At 33.8% G+C, this 25048-nt stretch overlaps 1 protein-coding gene across 2 annotated transcripts in view; it reads right to left on the minus strand.

Annotated features, from left to right (window-relative positions):
• Nucleotides 1-8349: 8349 nt before the first annotated feature.
• Nucleotides 8350-25048, minus strand: part of LOC106882189 (guanine nucleotide-binding protein G(o) subunit alpha) — a 125678-nt gene continuing 108979 nt past the window's right edge. For both annotated transcript variants that reach the window (XM_014932788.3, XM_014932780.3), the window contains 4 exons: nt 18986-19114; nt 11311-11440; nt 10468-10621; nt 8350-9375 (listed from right to left, as the gene is read on the minus strand). In XM_014932788.3, the coding sequence (XP_014788274.1) occupies nt 9188-9375; nt 10468-10621; nt 11311-11440; nt 18986-19114 (601 nt within the window). In that variant the 3' untranslated portion in view covers nt 8350-9187. The remainder of the gene's footprint in view (nt 9376-10467; nt 10622-11310; nt 11441-18985; nt 19115-25048) is intronic.

Raw genomic sequence — 25048 nt, forward strand, 5'->3', positions numbered from 1 at the left:
GGTCAGCTGGAGATTGACCAAGTTTCAGGATTTACAGTGGGATACTGACCAGTAATTTCATGGCCTATGGTGGACACTGACCAGTTGTCTAATGGTCAATAATTTGGTGTACAGTAGACACTGGTCAGTGGTTTGTTAGTTTACAATGGAGACTGACAAATAGTTTGATGGTCTATAGTAGAGACTACTCAATAGTTTAATAGTCTGCAGTAGAGATGGTCCACAATGGAGGCTGACCAACAGTTTAATGGTCTACAGTAGAGACTGACGAATGGTTTAAATGTCTAAAGTGGAAAAGTCAAGTCTTCTGCATTTATGAGAATAGAACTTTGAAATTATTGAATATTAAAATAATGAAATGTGGATTACAGAACTGTGAGAGCATCAGACAAAATGCCTGAGGCATTTAGTTAAAGTTGATTTACATTCAAATTCTGCCAAGGTCAACTTTGTCATTCAGCCTTCTCAGTTATAAATAAAGTATTGCACTGGGTTCAGTTTAACAGTCCTATAAAGCATCCTAGATATGAATGGAATGAAATTAGAACAGAGAAACAGTTCATAACAGGATTATCAAACCAGTTGGTAGGAATGGGACATCACCTTGAAGATCATATGTTCTAAAATAGGTTGTGTGTTGTATAAAAGAACATATAGCCATTTTATGAAAAGGATGACTTTCTTATGCTTTTAGATTATTATCATAATAATTTTGGTGCTGAATGTTTCAGTTCATCCCTCCCAATACTAGATGCCAAACTGGTGCTAATTACAGCTCAAAACTATTCAGTAATACTATGTTTTAACAAGAACCTGTACCTATTCAGATTTAAGATTTATCAGTTCTCCTTCTACATTTGCCTTACTATATCATAACAAATGTTTGGTGTAAAGTAATCACATCTATTCACAAACATTTCCTGAAAACGTCTTAAATTTTATTATGCTCTCATTCATATTTCCATTGTATACTGCTCTTAACACGGAGTTTATAATATTTCTATGGAGTTAAGGTGCAACTCAGTGTAAAGAGACATTGTCTACGATATCTCGGTGTGATGCTGACAACACCAAGATATGAATGGCAATAACAAAAGCAACAGCAGGTTTGAAAATAGTACAAGTTTCAGCTTTTCTCATCAAATATATTTGTTACAGTGGTGTTAGGGTTAAGATGTGTGAAAGTGGACTGGATGTGGGTCAAAACCTGACACCTTCATTGCCATATTAAACTGAACTCATAAGTTTTATGTAAAAATCTAAGGAAATCAAAACAAGAAATTATGATAATAATAATAATATTTGTCTTTTTATTCAAGAGGAAGATTTCACTGAAGATGATCAGAATAAATATCTCAAGATTATACTTACAAATACTTAAAAACAAATTAAAACAAAAAAAATATATGGTTTAATCTGACAAAAGTTTTAAGGAAAAAAATGTAAAAGTATGTAAAAAATCCTACCCAGCTTATAGTATATTGGTCATATTTGAGAGATCAGTGCTTGAAATTCCCAGCATGGTGTTTTGTTTAGCTAGCTGCAAGACTTTAATAAATCTCTCACCTAAACTAAATTGTAAAACTAACAGAACCAAACAGGACAGTTTACCCTGCCAATCTCAAGCAAGACAGGTTTAATCAACAACAAAATGCCAGCAAATTTGGGATGCCCACTCTTACATCATATAGCTGATATTTAGTTTGCTACACTCTGCAAAACACCATGGTTGTGACGCAGAAAGGCTCAGCAGAAAATTATTATTTTTTTTAAAATATAAAATATAAGAAAAAAAAAGTAAACACATTGTTAATAAGTATTGAAAAAGCTAGAGTAATTTGATAATAAAATTTAGTTATGTGAAATTGCTTCTTCATAATATATCACACAGGCACACCACATATAGAGCTAATAGTACATTAACATTATTTTCAACATCACAAACAATTAATATTTAAGATGTTCATAAAATATATTTATTCACAACTAAAATGTAAAAAGAAGTAACTCTGTTGACAAATCTTGAGAATATCAACAGTAACCACATTACTAATCACTGGTCATCTCAACTAAATGCTTTCATTCACAAGTGTGCAACAAATTTTGAAAAAAAAAAAAAAGCCTTTTGTTTTTATTTAGCCATCTCAGAGAAAGTAAAAGCTTTATTCAAAAGAACTGCTAAACCCTCACACTTAAAAATCTTTTGAAAATAACGTTTTTTTTTTGTTCTTTTTCCGTTGATAATTTAATGTAAAATAAAATAAAACCCAAGGAATTTACACCTATTAGCTTGTTTTGTTTTTATACAAATAGATGATTAAATTTAGTTAACCTGTCTTTCCCTAAACTAAACAGTTAAAAATTCAGACATGGATAAGTTTAGATTTAGATGTTTTGTTAAATTACTTGTTACTTTCCACATTAAAAATTTAATAGATTTTTTTTTTTTTTTAATATGAAAATGGCTAAAACAAGAATTGGTTTTGAAACTGTCATTCTGTCAACAGTTTTCAGATATAAACCTCATTTGTCATGGAACGTTTAAAAGTCATCATAAATAACATGTTTTTTTTTTTTTAAAGAAAAGACAAAAATAAAGTAAGCAGCAATTTAGATGTTGATAAAATGCTAAATTTTTATTTCATTTTAATGTAAGAGGGAGAAGAAGACAAACAGTTGTAGATTTGTTTGGGCTGTATGCCAGCTCTGACTTACACAAGATCATCAGCTTTAGATTGTAGCCTACAACTATATCGGACAGATTGACTGACTGCAGACTACACCTGACGTATAGAACATACTATTGTCCATGAGGAACTGTTAAAAGTATTAGATCAGTGGTAAAAGAAGCTTGCATGAGTTGTAGGGTTGTGAAAGGGTGATTACAAACAGCATTCAACTGATTGGTGGAGGAATGAAGAGATCATCGGGCACTGATCAGTCAATAACACTCATGCAGCAGCAGTACTACAGTAAACTCACGGGAGACAGACAGAAACATTAAGCCAGACAACTGAAGGGTTTAAAGCAGTAGTATTATTACCGGCAGTAGTAGTAGTAGTAGTAGTAGTAGTAGTAGTAGTAGTAGTAATAAGTCACCAGACAGCTGTTATAGGGAGTGGATTTGTTAAGAGAAAGCAGAATAGTGAAAGTGTGTGTGTGTGTGTGTGTATGGGCAGGGGAGGAGGAAGAGGAGGTGGAAGAGGGATGCAACCAACCATTCTTCACAAACAGTAGCAATGAATAAACAAGTTCAAACATACAAAACTAAAGGGGCAGTTCTCACAATGGTCTGATGTGAGAGAAAAGGTGTACTTTTAGAGAAATCAAAGAGAAAATAAAGTTTGTGGCAGAAGTGTTTTACATCTCCATGTGTGTTTGTATGTGTTTGTATGTGTGCTGTAAATACAGATTAGTTTTGCTTTTCCATTGTATTTCACCATATAATCATAATAATAGTAATAATAATAATAATTAAATAAATGGTGGCATGATATTGGCAAAATAGTTCTGGTTTGTAATATTTAAATTAATTTTGGATTTTAATTTCATAAATAGTATATATTATTGAATATTTTTTCGCATTTTTTCTAGACAACAATATGAAGCTACATAATGAATATTGTGACATATAAAACACTTAGTATAGCCCATATGTTTCATACAATTGTCTTTAATCATGAAACTGATACAGTGTAATGACATGACATGATTGCAGAGCTGGTAGCTCAGCATCTTTAAAGTCAGTGTCAATGCTGTTAGCACTGAATACATTCACCTCTCGTGCTGCTTCATAACAAAACAATAAAATACATCACAGATTTGTTCCCTGATTCAGACAGGTCTAGGAAATTCAAACTATGCAACTACATGAGAGGAAATCTGCAATCTGCTGCTCATGGAAACAAAATAGAAGTAATATAAATAAACAAAAACAATAAAATGTGTAAAATAAACAAAGAAAACAACAAGTAGAAAGACATGTTCAGCCACATGCACACAAGAGTGAAGTTAGAAAGAGATATAGAGTTGACAGAGATATAAATAGCTGAGCACAACATCGTTTTATCAACAACATTCAGCTAATAAGAACTAAATGTGAACAGAAATTATTCTGATGCTAAAATGCAGTTGAATGTTGTGGGTGAAATATTCACTGTATTGATTTGTGTTAGAATGTTAATTAGTTAAATAGAAGTAGTATGTTTGACCAGTAGTCAACATGTACAATTCAGAGCAGTATATATGAACAAGAGAACATTGCCAAATCAGCAACTGTTATAAAGTTAACAATAAAATGTTTGCTTTTTTTTTTCTTAAATAATTCAATTTGTTTATTGGACTGGATTATAAAAGCAACAACTTTGAGATAATGTTTTGCAGTTGTTAAAGATAGTCCATGCTGTAATGGTTACGTAGTTTGGAAGTTTAGAATGACACATTTAGGTTGCATGAAGTTCTTTTTGTATTTCTTTTTAGAAAAATCCCTTTTTTTGTGTTAAATTATAAGAAAAATGACTATTTGAAAGCCTGACAGTATGCACATGAGAAAATGTGGCTGTTGTGGTAACTCCAGCTTGTAGACTGAAATAATACAGAGCTACATAGAGTGCCAACCTGTGCAACATCTCCTATTGACACACTAGTGTTCACACTGTAAAAGACACAGACACACTCCAGTGAGGACAAGAAAGCTGAAAATACACTGTTCACCACAGAAGAAAAACAATCAGAATAAATAGAAATTTTTAATTTTGTTTCCCAATATATTTTTTCATAGAAAATTCTATATTGGTTTAATTATTTGAAAACAAAAAATAAATTATGAAAAAAAAAAAAAAGGCATGTTCATTTTAGAACGTCTAACAGCACAACTATAACAACAACTATAATAATAATAATAATAATAATAATAATAATAATTTTCCTTATATTTTGTTAAATTATTGTCAGTGTGTGGAGGTTAATTAATGATAGTGGAACTAGTTAGCCATAAAGAAATTAAGAGGAAAGATGTAGTTATGAAGTAGTTAATAAGGTCAGCTGCTGTACATCATATATAAAAAAAGTAACACATTTACCCCATTCCAAGAAGACTAAAGCAGTACCCATCCTCTCCATCATCAACTACAAAATTATTTTCCATAACTAATTCTAAATATGCTAAATTCTATTCTTTTTTTTTTTTACATGAATTTTCTTCAAAACTAGAATAAAAAAGGAGAAAGAAGTTCCTTCAATATAATTGCACTTTAAGGATGTATCTGTGCTGAGTGTGGAAGTAGTTTAGTATTTAACTTTACTTCTAAAATATGCAGTAATCTATTAGATAAAGCAACAAAGAGTAGTAAGAGAGGTTGGACCAACTGAAGTGAATGTGTCTAATGTGAAGGTGAGCCCAAAATACCTAGTTGAAAATATATTAGGGACCAGAAGAATCTGGTAATATGAACATAAGGACACTGACAATAATTATAATTGAAGATAATGTAAGTGGGATGGAAGAAGAGGTAAAATATGAGATGAATACAAAATATAATAGATAAAAAAATAGAGCTCAACAGCCAAGTGTTCAAAGTGATAAATGATAATAGGGAGGGGAGAAAGACAAGTAGAGAATATCAGAAAATACTGATATATCAAGAGAAATAGACCTAAAGGAGTCATAAGATGAAACCAGAAATTTCACTGCCTAACTTATGAACATTTCAGTTCGAGTGAAATTATAGTTTTTCATTTGATGCAAATATTGTTTTAGTTGTTTGGTAAAAAGGTGTTACCATGGCAGCAAGGATGCGCAGGATCTTTTGAAGATAGCAATAAAAAAAAAAAAAATGAATATGTTGAATAAACATTAAAAAGAAATATTTCATAAAAACAGCAGCCTTACTTTCTTCCACTGTACATTTAGAAACAACATCTAGAAGACAAAATCATCTGTTTTTGCATTAGTTTAAAGTGTGCATGAACGACAGCTCTGAGCATGAGACTTAATCAAATCGAAGATCAAGTCAACTTTCACAAGGTATTTCATTCTTTTAAACTTTTCTCATAAAGTTAAAGAAATAATAGATACAAAGTTGTAAGTCATATGCATTAGGTATATAATTAACACCAAAACTCTCTAATTCATGCCATTGTATATATATTACAATTCTCTGAAAGATTTTGAAAAATAAACAAATTCTCTTTCACATCGATAGGATAAATAGATCGACCACTGACAAACAGCATTAAATCTTATGTCTGCAATAACAACACTTATTTCAACAAAGCCACTCTTCAAACACATTAAATCATGTTCCATACACTTCTCATAGATCAAGTTCCTATGACTATTGGTTTCTGGTAAAGACTAATAGCAATGTCAAATGAAGAGACTAATACAACCTTAATATTGTCATGGTGAATGGTGAATATATGTGTATGTTGCCACCATAAATAATTTTCTTGCAGGCATTTAATCATTATATATATACATATACATATATATATATGTATATATATATATATATATATATATATATATATATATATACATACACACACACATATGTTTATAGGCATATGTAAATATGTTTATATATACATATATATATGTATATATATATATATATACATACAAATATATACATACATATGCACACACATGATGAAGAGTTTAAAATCTACAGAAGAAAATAACATAATTAACAAGTATACTAAATTAATGAGACTATAAAATAACAAGATCCAACAAATAGCTAACACACACACTTGAAAAAAAGATAATAAAAAAACTATTTAAAAGCATTTGTAAAACTTAGTTTATTACATCGTAAAAATCCATCATTTCAACAGTACAAACACACCCTTGAAAATGACAATTTAACTTGATATAGATTAGTTTAACCAATAGATAATCTAACTGAAGTGCTGTCTTATAACGAGTTCTGCAACATCAAACTGCCCTGACCTGCTCTTGATTGGAGGGGAGGGGGGTGTTATTTGTCAGGTTAGAGACAAAAAATTTGGAATTTATCCACCCTAAAATTATCTATGTTAGAAAGGTTGAGAAAAAAAGTCTATAAATTCCGTCGTATGACCAAGATGAATGAAACAATGTCTAAATCCTGATTAGAAACCAAAGAATTCCCTGAAGGAAATTACTGACCAATGATAAGGCAGTCATACCGAAATGGCACAGTTTTTTAAAGAGTAACAAAAGAGAAAGAACAAATGATTGAAGTGACTAGAAAATTGTTAGCAAGTTTATGAAGATGATCATCAGGATGACAGTGGTGGCGGCGGTGGTGATGATGATGATAGTGTGGTAGTGGTGGTGGTGGTAATAATGATAATAATAACAATAATCATAATACTAAAGGATACTATGAATACTGATGTAAGCTAAAGTCTGTTGGGTCCTTAGAAAACGTATTTGAACAGACTTTAGGATGTTAACGTTCCATTGCTAAAAAGTTATTTTATTTTATGGAATATTTGAGTAGCGAGGAGGAGAAGGAGGAGTGTGGATGGTTGATAGTGTTTCGGAGCAACATCTAAATTACTGGGCACAATAGAGTATCGAGGAAGTTACAGCTGCTTCTGGTCATGTCTTCACTGATTAATGAAACACTGGTGGTCAGACAGCTTCGCTTGACCACACAGAAAACAAAGCATGTATAAGTATGGGTATATGCATGTGTGTGAGTGTGTGTGGTGTGTGTGTGTGAGTGGTGTGTGTGTGTGTGTAAGTGTGTGTATGTGTGTACAATAGCAGTAGCAGATGCATCAGCATTAGAAAAGATAAAGTATTCCTACTGGCAACCGTGCATGTTAATAAAGACACTGAGATGTACTTTTAGCAAATGAAACAGCTATGGCAGTACCTGCAGACAAGTGCAGGTAGCATCAAACACAAATCATTTATCAATATAATGCAGAACTGACATTCCCACTGGACATTTTGCTAGCAACTCCAAAATAATAAAATAAAATAATATTAATAAAAAAATATTATTAATAATAACGATAATAATAAAATCATGAAAACAAAGAAAAAGAAATTGATGAGCAAAGGGGTGGTTGGGGCAAGTGACACCCATTCCCCCAACCAGACCTTGTCATATTTGTGAAATAAATGATACCAAGTTGCTAAACTGACTGCAAGCAAAGCTGCAGGGTGGTAAATGATCAGCAACAACAAAGAGACACGATGGACACAGTATGGAGGAGGGGGAGAATTATAGCCACAGAGGGCAGTAGTTGTCTCCTTCTGCTTGGCAAATGGTAGAAACCACTTGTTAAACAAACAGGAACATAACACTTCCCAGTGCTCAGTAAAGCTGTAAAAGTTTGAAAAAGACATTTTTTTTAATTGTTTTTCTCTTTAATATTTTTTTGCCTTTTGTTTTTTTTTTTTAAATTTAAAACTACATCGACTACTTTTATTAATAATATTCAGGTTTGTTAGGTGAAATAAAAAAATGCACATAGCAATAAAGAATATTAGTTTTTGATTAGGAATTGTTATCTGACAAGAGCAGCTGCAAATCTGTAGCGAACAGTTGCTGGTTTTAGTTTCACAGATCACAGGATGATAATAGAGACACAGAGAGGGCGTATGATAAGCAAAGAAACCAATGAGAATAGAGTTAGCAGCAAAGAAGCAGATGTAATATTTTCTCATCCACAAATGCTGACAACAGAGATCCAGCCTACAAATTATGAAAATGACCTACAAGAATAAGTTTCACCGTGCATGAAACAAATGCTAGAAAACAATTTTTCTGTCCTTTCAAGTTAAACATTCTTGTCTGATGAACTATCAGCATGTTTCACAGCAACATCTCTCATGACATTGCACACTCAACGAATGAATGCAATGTTGCTTTGCTATATATATATGTTTATGTGTGTATACATGTGTACTTGTGCGAGTGTGTGCAGACAGCTTCACACACACACACACGCACACGCACAAACATATAGACATACACTGTTTTGTTGTCAGTTTACTTTAGTACATGCCGTAGAATGAGCGGTTAAATCTGCCACATCACAAGAAAAGTGATGTGAAGGTAAAGTTGCACATGACAAAGGACTCAGTAATGGATTACTGATTCCTTGTTGACTGTAAGAATAATGTGAAGGTCAGAAAAGTGTATGGACACCACACAGCCAAGGTCACTGACCAACAGACCACTTAGTACAAGCCACACCCACGAAGATTGTTTGCAATGATTACATCTGTTACAGCATCAAACACAAACTGAATATTATTGGTATCTGTGGCACATGTTTGATGACAGTAGATTTCCTTCGTTGCACTTTTGTTCTTAGCTTCAAACTGGGCCTGAATATATGCAGCAGCCTCTTCATACGTCTGTCTACCTATAAACGATAACAATAAGAAAAGATAAGCAAATTGATTTCAAACTAATAATAGTAGTAGCAGAAGTAATAAAAACAATTCCAACATCAATAAAGTCAAAAGAAATGTTTCATTCATTAAAATATCCACACTTCTAAAGTTGGAGTTTTATGCCTTAAGGATCAAACATCAACTGTAAGACATGAGCTATTTTTTCCTTGGTATTTGACATATCTAAACAGAACTCAAACAACTGAGAATATGTTATATTTATTGTTTAGAATTAATAAACAGATAATTTATCTAAAATGAAATATAATGGTATAGAATCACAGCTGTGTGAATGTTTATTTAAATTTCCTTCCTTATATACTTGATTATATTGGACAAAAAACAAACAAAAAGCGTTTCATTAATGATACAATCATGGTCTTGTAAGTCATTGCATGTAACTAGAGGGTGTTTAATATAAGGTTACTCTGACTAAATTGTAGACTACAGACATCATTATTTGAACTATACACTTCTGCTACATTTTGGCACTGCTAACCAACTGCTGAAAACTGCAATAATAAGACAAATTAAAACAACTAATACTGAGCTTCACAATTACTACAGAGTAAGTTTTTAATTTCTAGCTTACATCAGGAAAAGAAAAGTTGTTGATTACAGCTCATTATAATAAAACACATATCTTTATGAACAGCAAGAAAATATTTCATCTTCTGAGAAAAGTTTTGTTATTCTTAATAGTAGTAGTAGTGTGGGGACATGTGCTGTAACAGCATGTCATTGCATCCAACACTCAGGTAAGAATCCTCCAGCCCCTGGGTCTGGTTTGGTAGTTATTGCTAAGTCAGAGTGCAAATCCTACTTGACCTCTTTTAGTCGCCTTTTATGACATGCAAAGAAGACGGGTTTATTCTTTGACATACTGGTCCCCACACACCACTAGAACAAAATCAAATGAAGTGTTTTGCTCAGGAACACAATGTGCCACATGATTAGAGAATTGAACCCATGATCTGGTGATTATGAGTGCAACACTCTAACCACTAGTTCCTGCACCTTCACTACATTCATTATAGATACATTAAAAATGTTTAACATACCTGTGTATTCTGGAAAACATATTGTTAAAGGTGATTTCTTGATCTTCTCTTCAAACAGATCTTTTTTGTTGAGAAAGAGAATTATAGATGTATCTGTAAACCACTTGTTGTTGCAGATGGAATCAAATAATTTTAGACTTTCCTGCATACGATTCTAAAAGAAAAAGTATATCTCATTAGTAGATGTTATAATAAAACTGCCCTATGGGACAAGTCTGAGAGGACAATTTACTTGGGATAATGCAAAAGTTACATACAATACTTTATAAGAATAAGGTCCAAACATTTAATGTTAAAGAAGAATACAACAATACAACTGAAATGATTAATGTTAAGCAAATAACTCTCTCCATATCTATATTTATTAGCCAGATAACCTTTTATCCTTAGCAATGCTATAAAATGGTTGGTGATAGGGAGAGAATCCATCTCTTAAAAACCATATCAAAATAGAACATATAAGAGAGACATGGTCCTCTGATACATCTACGGGGTGGTACATTTTGTAGGTGGGCAGTAACACTGAATAAGAATTGTACGTGTGTGTGTGTGTGTGTATTACATGAATACCCATTTATTCCAACCCCTTTTTATATACAGGTGTATATCAAGAGAGAGTAGAAGACAGTTGCCAACTGACCTATATTGTCTTGAAACATTCCCTATTGTGTAGATCAAAGGACCATGAAAGATTAGGGTTAAATTATTTCAGCAAGCTAATCTCAGAATTTTGAACTTGTGTTAAGGAAAAGCAAATTCTGAAGTTGATTCATGAAAAGAATAGTTAAATAACTGGGGGGAAAAAAAAAAAAATCTGTGTATTAGTTGTTTCAATTTACTTACTGTGGTTTCATCTTCATGAAGTACTTGGTCATATTCACTCATAGCTACACAGAAAATAATTGCAGTCACATCTTCAAAACAATGAATCCATTTCTTACGTTCCGACCTTTGACCGCCTACATCAAACAATCTGAAATGATGATATATAACTGTGATATGGCATTTCAATATATGAAGCAGTTTTAAGACAGGGAAGTCAATGAGTCACAGTATAAAACAATAATGTTTGGTAAGAGTGAAAGCTATTGAAAACTAAGCTCTGTACATATCAAAGAAATATTTTTATACCCCATCACCAATATGCAACTAAAACCTTCAAATTTATAACAAATACAGTCATTAATGATCTTTTCTGGCAATCTTACAACAACAACAACAGCAAAAAATGCCATTCTAAAGATTAGCCAGAAAATACTTCAGCTCCACACCTCCATTGAAGCTAAATCTTTATAGATCTCAAGTGAGACTCACAATGGAGTGCTATGTTCACATCTGATATGATACACTGAATCGCAAAAGAAATGTGATTTTTTCAAATGTCATTTTTATATGGTGAATTCTGAAAATTTATTTCGGGGATGTAAGTGTAAATATTCCAAGACATGCTGGTTTATGGCTGAGACCCAAATTGCAGGTAACCTTTCAACTTTCCCTGAAACGAGATGCCAAAATGCAGCTGCGTTGAATGCCATGGGTGGCAGTCGCAAACAGTTGTTATGAAAACCGAAATGCACATGCATCTCGTGGAGGTTATGGGTATAAAAATCAACTTGAACTGCGTTCCTGGCATTTGTAATTTGGATGCATCAGGTATGACCCGATTGTCAGCAGTGCAGCGTGACCTGGTTGTTGTGGAAGCTTACAATGTCTATGTCAGCATCATCTATCACTTGCACTAGCGATACAACACCACCAACACTGCAGGCCATGCCCACAGAGGGCACCCTCGGGAGACCACACCCAGACAGGACCACTTCATCCACCTGCAACACCTTGTGAGACCATTGGCACTGGACAGCGACGACATGATACGATGTCAACTGGCCACCAACAGCCTGTGTTGCTGTCGTCCTGTTCAAGGACCTGTCCTCACCACCCGCCACTGTCAGGCATGAGTACAGTGGGCTACACAGCACCAACATTGATGGCATCAACAATGGAGGTCAATCACCTTCTCTGACGAGAGCCGGTACTCCGTTTCCACCTCGGGTAGCAGAGTGAAGGCGTGGTGTAGGAGGGGTGAATGCTATAGAGACGCATGTGTCATGGAGAGAGACACGTGGGGTGGCCAAAGCATCATGGTTTGGGGGTGCTATACGTCTGAATCAGAGAATTGGGCCCCATGTGTTCCAAAATGTTGGTGCAGGCAGAGGAAATGGCATCACAGTGCAGCACTATGTTGACCAGATCCTAAGACCTCACATTGTGCCCTTCTTCATGCGTCACCATATCCACATATTCCAGCAGAACAATGCTCCCTTCCACACAGCCAGGGTCATCATGAACTTCCTGTGTCAGCACAACATCAGGACTACGCTGTGGCCAGCTCTCACCCAGGATTTGAACCCAATTGAACACCTGTGGGATGAAATCCAGAGACGGCTGAACCAAGTGGTCACAAGGCCGACAACTCGTGTGGAACTGGAGGCAGCCTTTCTCAGGGTGTGGGCACAGGTGTCAATGGCTTTTATGAACCACCTCATGCACTCAATGTACCAATGGTGTATGGCTGTTTTGAACACCCAAGAAGGTCATATACAGTATTGAACAAGTGATGCCCTACAACCTCGATGTGCTGGACACATGACAACGACCCACAGACTGTGGTCAAAATGCATCCAAGAAATTGACTTTATCAGATTTATCAAAATTTATCTCTGACATTATGAAATCAAAACATATTTCATAGTCACATATGTCTTGCGTTTCTTTTGTGGTTCAGTGTATTGCTGCTATACACACAAACATCCTAGACTGCATCCACAAAAAAAAGGCCATTGATATACAGTCAATTACCAACACACTCTGATCTCTGGTCTATAAATGTGCTATCTAATTAACCTGCATTTTCTGCATCTACATGTGGTTTCTGATCCATGAAGCTGGCTGGTCTCATACCATCTCACCTGATCTACTTGTCATGTCTACCTCTCTAGACTGTTCATTAATCACTATTTCTAATCCTTCTTCCCCTGTCATGGAAGGCCTGTGGAAGCCATATGGACAACCACTTCCTCCAGATCAAAGCATTAAAGGAATGGAATGTGAGAAGTAAAAATTCAAATGTCTGAACATTCAATGTTTAAGAAGCTTAAGGCTTTTCAAATATGATATTTTGTCAAATAGATATAATAAATTATTAGTGTAACCCATGGAAATTCCATAGCTTTCACTCAGGAAAACTGAAAACTGTAGTTGTTTGTAGTTACTGTGATGGTAGAGATGACAGTGAATGACAGGCAAGATAGATAAAATAGAAAGAAAGAAGTGGAACTTTTGATAGTGCTAGATGAGGTGGTAACAGTGAAAGATAAGAGAAGAGAACAAAAAGGGAAGAAATGCTGAGAAATTGATACAGATGTGTACTCATACACACATGCAAGTATGTGCATATGCACACACACACTTGAGAACTATAATAATTTGTTGTAGTTATGCTGTTGGTAGAATGTTAGTTAATGGAGGAGGTGAGCGTGGTTATAAGTAGTTAGGAGTTGACAGTAAACAATTATTTTTGTGGACTGAAGTTTAAAAATTTACTGGGTGATTTAATGTATGTGCTTTAGTGCAAATAATTGTTGTTGAGCAATGACATTGGCACTACCACCAAAAAAACAAAAACCCCAACGATAAACTGCCGTTTATCATTGTTATCTCTCTCTCTCTCTCTCTCTCTCTCTCTCTCTCTCTCTCTTTTCATGATTTCTATATCTCTTTTATGGGAATGCTAATCTCTTACTCTACGTACATATCTTTTTCCATTCACCATTATCAGCACCAATGTCATCTTTGTCACCTTCACCAACACCACCCTAACTACTAACCATTTCTTTTTCACTCCATTTAAGCTCTTTCCCTTAGCATGACATAAAAAATAGGTAGATAGGAAGGAATACACTATTGTATTAAATATATAGAATCATTGTCGTCGTCGTCATCATAACAATAATAATAATAATTATTATTATTATTATGTTTATTATTTCAATCCTGAGAAACTATTATTTCTCAATGGCTATAAAGTAAATTTTATTTTATTTCAATTCATAGTTGTTTAGCTTCCTCTATACATTTCTGTGAAATAATATGCATGTTACATCCCATTCATTGAACTTATGTAGTTGATTATTTCCTAACCTCCACAGTCATTGTATCTACATGTAGGAATGTTTTTGACTTAGAAAACTATTTTCCATAGAACAACTGTGACTTTTACCACCATTCAGCCTAATCTCAGAAAATTCACTAAGGTTTTGCAAGGCAGGATGATAGGTTATCTTCTTCCTTTTCACCAAGACATTGGTACGTTAGCCTTATGCTATTCATATCTTATCTTTACAAAAACATAGTTTTGAAATCATATTTGCTTTATGGGGTTCTATCTCTGTCTAAATGTCATCCTCTATGATTTCTGCCCTGTTTTTCTCTATTCTGTACTTCCCCAAGCTCTGATGATTACAGTCCTAATATATACAATATTCTTGTATCATCCAATAAGTATCTCACATGTTTTACCATCCATACCATGTCCATTACATGTAATAATCTTTCCTGAGATATTACTGCACATGCTTTTCCACCATTTGTCCATCTGTTCCATTTCCTTTTACTTCAGATATGCACTGTAAAACTGCCTAGTCTATGACTTTCTCTACAATAATAAATCCACCCAAATTCTATCAACTCACCAACCAGCTTTCTTCTCAACCAACATTCAAAATCATGCTCTGTTCATCATTCTTTTGAATGAGCTTTGATTTCTATATTGACACCAAGTGTTTCCTTCATCAAACACAGCTGAGGATTTTTAAGTGACATACAGACAGATCTTGCAACACTAACAGCTTAATTAAAGCTTGAACAGTGCTACTCTACAAAAACAGCTGTCTTAGGACAGTTCAATCCCACTGACCTAATTCTGAAGAAGTGTTGCTGTTATTTGGATATGTCTAATTTTAAAAAGTATCTCAAGCAACTAAATATCAGCAGTCATGAGCTTCACACACTTCGACATCTCCAGAACTAGAAGGACATTACAATTAAATCAGCTGCCTAACAAGAGTGATACTGTTGTTATTTTAGACTTCTATTGGTAAGATGCTTTCCAAGAATCACACACTCCAGAATCAAAAACTGTTCTCCTTTACTATTAGGGTACTAATCTTATGCTCTGCATTCCCTCACTGAACCACCCTAGTTGCCTCATCTTCTGTACCTGTAATTGTCCCACAGATCTCTTAGCTGCTTTGATAAACTTGTGTAACACCTTATTACAACCCTACTCTTATATATCACAGACTCCTCAATTCCTCACAACTTGTATTCAGCATGTATATAAAATCCCTGTTCACTATCATCCCTCACATTTCTTTGATCCTTACTTGAAACAAGCAAAATCATTTGTTTCCACTTTGTTGAACTTATCATAACTCTAAGCTATTTCTCTTGTGGGTTCTGTCAACAATCTAATGAGGTGGCCATAGGTATTAAAATGGGCCTTAGTACAGCAACCATTTTGTAAGCCAGAATGAAACCCAGGACTTGGTTAAGTTGATCAGGCCTATGGTAGTTACAGTGATGACTATATCAGAGCTACTGCATTCCCTAGGACTGAATTTATTGCTCTATTTCTTTCATTAACATTTCCAGCTGTCTTTAGAATTAATCTGTCATCTGCTATTATTGTCCTCAATATCTCTGTTATTACTGATAGTCCTCACATTTCCACTTCTGTTCATTATACAGTAATCCTCCGTGGTACTATTTTGCATTTACAATAAAATAAATATATACAAATTATAAAAATAATAAAAAAAATATACAGTACAGCACTGTATCCACTTCATGGATTTCCACCTATTGTGAGGGTTTTTGGAACATAACACCCATGATATTTGAGGGATTACTGTAAACTTACTGAATCATACTCCCATTTTCATAATTTCCACAATTCCATTGGTTATTTGATAAACTTTATAAATCCAATTAAAGGCACAATTTCTTTTTTGCCTGGGATTATCTTGTGTTGTTAGTGAGCTCAATATTTTAGTGAGCCCATGCCACTGATGGAACCTCTGTACAAAGTATAAATACAGGCATCAAAAGATAAAGTTCCCATTTCTACAACCATGCGCCCAAAATATACAAAGCAGCACCAGACTGGTGATTTTCTCTGTTGCCGTGTGTGTCAGATAACATAGAACTGAGATGGGAAGTGAGACCAGTCCAACGCTTGCAAGTATAAATAAAAATGAAAAGCCTCAATGTAATATGATGAAGTTTCTAGAAACCTATTTAACCTAAATTTACTCCTTTTATGCAGGTTGACCAGTTCTGGTAACCCCTACGAATGAGTAAGATGTAGAAGTTTCCATTAAATGTTTTTCTTCTGTTGTAATATCAGTTCTTCAGACATTACAAAAAAAAAAAGGATAAACCACATGTATACTGGTCTTTAGCATAGGTACACTGTCTCACTGCAAATCATCAACCCTTTCAAAGTTAAAACAGCTGGCATCAGGAAGGGAATCTAGCTGTAAAATACCACCTTAAAAGGTCCCATCCAATCCGTGTCAGCACGGAAAGGCAGACCTTAAAAACAATGATGCTGATGTTGATGAAGATAACAATAATAATTATAAAAAATCTGAAGATAATTTATGCATTTTATCAATGTAGCTATTTAATTAACCTGGATTTTAATGATTTCTATTGGTTTATGCTGTTTACTTCATATACTTGCTTCTCATTCAGTCCACATTTAGCTTCTACTTAAAATTGCTAGATCATTTGATCATCTTCATATTTCCAATCTATCACTACTGATGCCATTGTTAAGTTAGTGAGATACTAAATTCATTCTCAAATCCAAAGAGATTAAGATAATGTAAAATTTCAGCTTGTAGGACAACATCACTATATTTCATACTGCATCTCTCTATCAGTTGATTCAATTAACAACTAATTTCAACCCACAAATATTCTACATTAACTTCCCATTTAATTTTCTCTATTCTACTTAAATACATAACATTCTTAATCTTCAATATAGAGAGAAATATTTCTTTTTCAAAGTCTTTATTAATTAAATTACAAGCTTAGTGATAAAATATAATTTGCTATTATTTATCCTTATTACAATATTTGATTAGATAGCCCTTTGATTAGAGATATTTTAATTACGCCAAGTTATTATTGCTGTAACAAAGTATTTATTATTTAAAACATTTGCTAAAAACATCTCACTATTATACACAAGATAAAACAGGAGAATCACATCAAACACTTTGAAAAAAACGACAAAAGAGCCTCTAACTGGTTGCTAACTTACTACAAATAACAGTCAAATCTCTCTTAAGTTATTCTCTAAAGTTCTAAAATTTTGAAAAGGGTGGGACAGGATGGGTGAGGGGAAGGAAACAGGATCATGGTTGAAAAGTCTTAGATCATATATCTTAATCTCTTTTAGTTTCTACTCACCTCAACTTCTTAATATTTTACAGTGTTAAAAATTGCAGGTTTTCTTTCATTGCTTCTCAAACTGACAACTACCAACCATCACCTCCAGCAATAGGGAAATCTTTTTACCCCCTCCCTCTCTATTACATGTGTATAACACTTCTTTTTTTTTTATTATGGTTGTGGACAAGTTATAAAAGTAAAACAAACAAACAAACAAAAACCAAAAATAAAACAAAACTACTTTTATTAATCATAATCTATTGGTCCCTTTTTGAATCCTCACTTGACCTCTATAGAAGGAGAGACTGATCCCCCATCCCCTATGAAAAACATTGCTTCAGTCTATCTTAATAGACTGGGATGTGTTCAGTTCTTGTTTTCCTCATTATAACAAAAATCTTTCCTGTCTATATGCCACTCCACCCCACCACAGATGCTATGATAAAACAGAATCTACAATGTCCAACACCAAGTCAAAAGAAGTTGTGTAAACAAGTCTGCTGCTTCTAAATGTAGCTTGCAATGTTAATGGTACACTTAATCCAGATGGCTACAGAGAAACATAAATTCCAGTTCAACTGGTACACTTGCTATGCACATGTAATAGAATCATAATTTAAGGTGCCATTTGGCTGGTAATCTACAAACACACATGAATATATTTGCTTTAGTTTCCCATTATATTTTTGAAATGAAAAAAAAAACTAAATTTTAAAATGTATAAAATCAAATTCATTGTCAATTCTTGTTGGACTATAAATATCAATAAAATCTACATGGAACATATTTCATTGGCAATTGTAATTTATTGGTTCACATACCTCTTTAAAAGAAGCATTGACTCTTTCATAAAATGTAAACAAATTAAACAATATATATTCATGTTTCCCCCCCCCCCCCAAATGTTTTAACTGAGAATATGTTTTATATTAAAATCAATATATTACACAAATTTTTAAAAATAAGTTAGCGATGTGAAAGAACCCCAACTTACTTGAAATTTAAGTTCTTAAATGCAAAATGTACTTCTACAATACCGGTTGTCTTAACTCTAGTTCGCAGAATATCTTGTTCTGTAGGCATGTAATCTTTAGCTCCTAAGCGGTCAAGGTCATCAAGGAAACTGGAAAGCAAAGAAGAATAGGTTTCAGAAATGGCTTTATAGAAGGAACATATAATAAAATTAGGTCAAAGAACATGTTCAGGTAAATATTGAAGATTGTGACTTCCCAGATGGTTGTTGTAAATAGAATGTAAGTTCTGTCACCTTGGTTACACAATTACATCTGAAGCTAGTACAGCGACAAAAGTATAAGCAGGCTGGATTGAGTTTAGGGAGTTGCTTTCCTTCATGTAACAAATGCGATCCCATTTCTGTATGGTACAAAAAATTCAAGATGCCACAACAGAGACAGGTGCACCATTACTTCAGAGATAGTTACACTGCTACAACAATGGTAGCTACACTACTACAATAGAGATAACTTTACTTCTACAACAAAGATAGCTAAACCACCATAATAAATATAGGTCGGTACATTATCACAGAAAAGATAGCTTCACTACAAGAACATAGATAACTACACTTACAACACAGGTAAAAAATAAAATAAGTTAAGGGAAATAACTCAAAAGGGTCACTGGTACCAATTAGGATAATTAAGTCAGATATTGACGTACTGAATGTTATGCACACAAATCTTATTTAACTGAAATTCCTTTTTCAGTTGTAGGAAGAAAATGAAATCCCAGCAGTAATTTTTAATAACTCTCAAAGTTAATTTACATGTTTAGAGGAAGGAGAATCTAATCCTTGTTTGCAAGCAAGGCTCAGTTATGGACATGTTTCAGTCTATCAGATCTTATCAGCATAGTATACTCTAAGTCTGCTGATCAGTCGACAAATTTATTCAAACAGTAAAAGAGTAAACAAAGAATTCTTAGTATAATTTGCATAGCTAAAAATAAAAATGTGCTATGGAAAATAATTCAGGAATCTCTCCCTCTCTCTCAAGATTGTAATATAGACAGTAACTGGGATATATGTGGAATTAACTGTGTAATATAGTCCTGTAATATAGAGAACAAACTATGTATAGTTACTACTGTGATGAAGACAATGATTGATGTGTAGTGAGTACTGTGATAAAGACAGCCTTAATCTCACATAATTCAATAACAACATAAGACGGTTATAGAATGTCCAATACTCAAACATATGCATAGTTAGTAGCGTGATATAGGCATCAAACTACATATTCTAAATTAAATATAAGATATCACACTTAAATTTTTTTCAAGTATGGTAGCCGATAAATGTAAATTACCACAGTTAATTTAAGCATAGTACCCTGCACTTAAGTATATTGACTTCAACCAATCATGGGAACTATATGAATTACGTAGCTATGTACAGCAGTAAAACAGTACCCTATGTATAATTAGCAGCATAATATAGTCACTAAACTAAATATGTATGCTCATTACTGTGCATATAGATAGAAACTTGTTTGGACAAGTGAACCCAACTTGTTACACACAATGTTTTGATTGTCGTATCTTCCAGCCTTCTTCATGTGTTTGTCATATTCAGTAAGATTCTCTGAATTTCAAACTGAACTTTTTATTTAATCCACAGGACAGATTGTTCTCATTCCATTGTCCATAGCAGGGATATTCTATTTATTGCATAGTTTGCTCATTCCACCACAACCAGAATATATATTGGTTTTGACTGACCTAGAGATTGAACTCCTGCCCACTAGCTAAACTACTACACTTAACACTTAACCAATGCTTACATTCACTATTCCACTATTCCAAAAGACAATTAGATAATGGGAATCTGGAGCTTTAAACCTGACATTTTTTAAAGGTCATATATTTAAAGCTCCTAATTTCCATTACCTAACTAAAGGACAATGGGACAGTGAGTATAAACACTGATTAAATGTTAAGTGCAGTAGTTTAGCTAGTGGGTGTATGTTCAATTCCTAGGTTAGTCAAAACAATATATACTCTAGTTCAAGTAGAATGAGCAAATGACATCACATGTAGGAGTATAGCTAATAAGAGAGTATCTGTGGTATGGACAACAGAATGAGAACACTAACATCTGTGGATTTAATAGAGGGTTCAAAATACTGAGAATGCTAGCAAATATGATATACAAGTGAAGACTAGAGAGAACAATGGCTGAAATGTTGTGGCTGTAACAACCAAGATGAGAACGCTATTCTGAATATATCAGTACTTAATAATAATTCCTCATCTCAGAAATTCAGATAAGACCTTGCTGCAGTCAGTACTGTAACACAGATAACAACCAATGTATAGTTAGTATTATGATATAGACAACCCAGGTACAGTTACTACAGTAAAGATAGAGTACTATAAACTTAATACTTAAATACAAAACTATGTGTTTGTGTGTGTGTGTGTGTGTGTGTGTGTATTAATTGTTATGGTCAATCTCTGAAATAGTGATTTGTTCTGCAGGAGCATAAATATATAAGTAATTAAGACTTACACAAATAAAATAAGCAAAATTATGAGGCCAGGAGACACACAATACATAGAGTCAGACAAGAGAACCGAAATATAAAGCAACAACAATGGAAGAAATGTACAATGAGGATAAATACACTAAAAGAAGAAACAGATGAGAGTCTTATGTTTAGGGTGATATCCTTTATCAAAGGGAAGCAAAAGGCATAAGAAAGGGGGGGGGGGGTGATATTGAATTTACAGTGTTTAAATAGCAGGCCAAATGTAAAATGGAATTAGTGGAGAGCAGTGGAAACAAAATCTGGGCCACAATTGGAGTAAATGGAGAGAGAGAGAAAATAAGTGGGGAGGTGAGAAAAAGAGGGGAAAGAAGAGTGAAAGAGGAGAACTAGAGAAAGTGGGAAAGTGAGTGGTGTTCATGATAAGGTGAGCCTATGTATAGCAAACAAACACACAAGTTATCCCTCCTTCTTTCTCAATTACTCTCACTGTGACACAGTGCATTCTAATCAATCCCAAAGGAAAAGCTGACTTTAGCAAGATTTGAACTCAGAACATAGAGAGCCAGAGCAAATATTGAATTGTTCCATCACTCTCTCAACTGTATCAATTTGTGGTAGTGAGGTTGTATTGAAGGTGTTGCTGATGATTCATCTGAAACAGTTAGAAGACGAATGTTTTGGTGGAATACAAGAGATGATAATGAATAATGTGACGCCTAAAGAGACGCTGGTCATCACCAAATGATCCAGATTTATTTATGTTTCTGCATCAAGAATCCTCTAGGTTCAATATTAAGTTTTTGCAATGTCAAGGTGACCAAAGTATTGGAGATGAACTGATACAAATGAAGCTCATTTAAGCCTTGTATCATAAATCCCATAAATCAAAAATGTTGGAACAACTGCAGTTGGGAAATATATCACCTAATGCATATGTGAGCTATATACAACAGGAAATGATATTGTTTTAAAAGTGTTGTCATTCTCATGAAGTAGAGCCAAGAGTTACCAATGTTTATCACTTGGCCAAAACAAATTTTCTAAAAGCAAATTTTGTGGTTATAAACATACAAACTGTGCAATGAAACGAACCACTTTTAAGGAGTTAGCAGCTTTAAAAAGAAATAAGTGTGGAATTTGATAAGCAAAATTGATGGTAAAAGCTCTAACACTAAAACATATATTTACAACCTTACTTTGATGGCAATTGGAACACACAAGTAAACTGGCAGCATTGTTAGAGTTTCAGAACACTTTACAGTATTTGTTCTGGCTCTCTATGCTCTGAGTTCAAACCCTGCTGAAGCTTGTGATTGATAAAAATTAAAGTACTAAAGCAGAGCAGTGAACTAGTAGAACAGTAAGAAAGCAGAACTAGATGCCCTTGCAATATTTGTTCTGGCTCTTTGTGCTCTGAGTTCAAATCTTGCCATGACCTGCTTGTCAAAATATTTTGAAAGGGTTGAATCATTTGAGAAAATTGCACAAGATAAATATAGAATTTGATTGGATAACCAGTATGTTTTCATTTATTAAGCATGTATTATTGATAAATCTCAATAACTATAGATGGTTGAAAATGTGCAGCAAAATGACGTTTAATAATTTAAAAAGTGCGCTAGCTGAAAATCTTGTTGTGAAGCTATTTCATGCCAACAAAGACATCATGTTGACAACCGATGTTAGTGAACAAGCTATGATCAAGAATTTGATCACAAGATAATCACCAGTGTTATATTTAACTGCTAAATCCATTTATTTACATATTGTGAAGAAAGATTTGCCAGGTGTGGATCACAAACTGTGCCCATCATGATAGAAAATTCCTGCTTAGATCTGATCAAAGATCTTTTGGTTTCACTTTTAACCAATGTAAAGAACTTTCAAGAGCTACATCGTTGAGGATTTCAAGGTAGGTCATTCAGATTATGGCATTTGATTTTGGCATCACATCCACCACAGAAAACTTTTCTTCCCATTGATGTGTTCTGGTGGTTACACTTTAGTTTATAACTAAAGGACCTTAGTACAGATAACGTTGATGGTAAAAACTTGTATGTTGCATTTTGATTGCCTAGTATAGGATACATGTGACCCAGTGCAGGTCAATATCACTTCTAGAAAGAAAATTTGCTGCCTTCCTTATAAAATGCCCTTATGTCATCTGCAATCAAATGGAATTGCAGAACAAATGGTTCAAAGGGTTAATCTGGAGTGAAAGGTGTTCTCTCTCTACAGCAATAAGTTTATTTTGACCTTGAGAACTGTTCACTTATTGTAGGATTTCTTGTACTGATAGGTCAAAAAGATTTTCTTCTTTGATGGGGATCAGATTCGTGCATCCTCGGTCAAATCATATTCAGTAGATTTGTAGATATAGTCAGTGAAATCGCAGGAAGGTTAATGGAGAAAATAGTTTTTGCATGTGGAAAATGTACAGATGTCATAAAGTCTAGGATCACACGGGAAATTGATTTTCTCAAATGCTCTTGAGGCTCCCTAAAAATAGTAAATAATTTCTGTTACCTAGGCAACCTAATTGGTAGTAGAGGAGGATGTTTTGGAAGCATATTTACTAGAATAAGAATAATATGGAGAAAAGTACAGAGTTATTATCTCTGTTGGCAACAAAAGGTCTCTTTCTCTCATTTAATGCTTGTGTACATACAGCAATGCTACAGGGTAGTGAGATGTGGACCCTGAGTGTAGAGGACATGCGATGACTGGACAGGAATGAGGCTAGTCATCTGTGCAGGTTGTTCAGCAAGAAATCGTGGAATTGTCTTTCTTGGATTTGAGATGGTCAGGATGTTGCACTTATGATTGCAAAATCCTTAAGCAAAACACAACAAAAATACACAATGCTCTATTTATAGTTAATACTATGATTCAGAAAGGAACCTATACATATATTTAGTGTTGTATAAAGATAACAATTAAAGTATAATTAGTAGTATGATAAAAAAATAGTATATTATGTATAGAGAGCAATGTAGTATTGATTCAAACTATCTCTAGTCAATATAATGATATAAACAGTAACTTTTGTATAGTTAGTACTATGATATAGGCAGTAAACTATGTATATTTTGAACTGATATCAACAGAATGCCTAGACATGCAATATTGTGATATACACAACAACCTATGTATAGTTAGTACTATGACATAACAGTATTTATAGTTATAACTGTCATATAGACAACAACCTATGAGCTACAAATTGCTGCTTCCAGTCCAGATGCTTTATTGTCTACTTTAGTTGAAGGCTGGCAGTCAGCCATTTGTAATAAATACAAATGTTTATACTTGTGCTTCATTTACTGAAATTGAACATTTTTAGCCAAATAAAACAATTGATTCTTGGCTCCTGTTTCTTGTTACAACAATTTATTTGGTTAAAACTTGGAAATAGAAAAATATGAGAGGAAAAAATTTCTTTGCTCATATTGCTTTGACAGCATTTCATCTGATACAAATGCAAAATGGCAGCACTTGAAAACTACTTTCCTTAAATTTTCTTGATAAATTTCCAGACAACTGAACAA

Source organism: Octopus bimaculoides, chromosome 1, assembly GCF_046866305.1.
Source record: "Octopus bimaculoides isolate indiv1 chromosome 1, ASM4686630v1, whole genome shotgun sequence".
NCBI classification, from domain to species: Eukaryota; Metazoa; Mollusca; class Cephalopoda; order Octopoda; family Octopodidae; genus Octopus; species Octopus bimaculoides.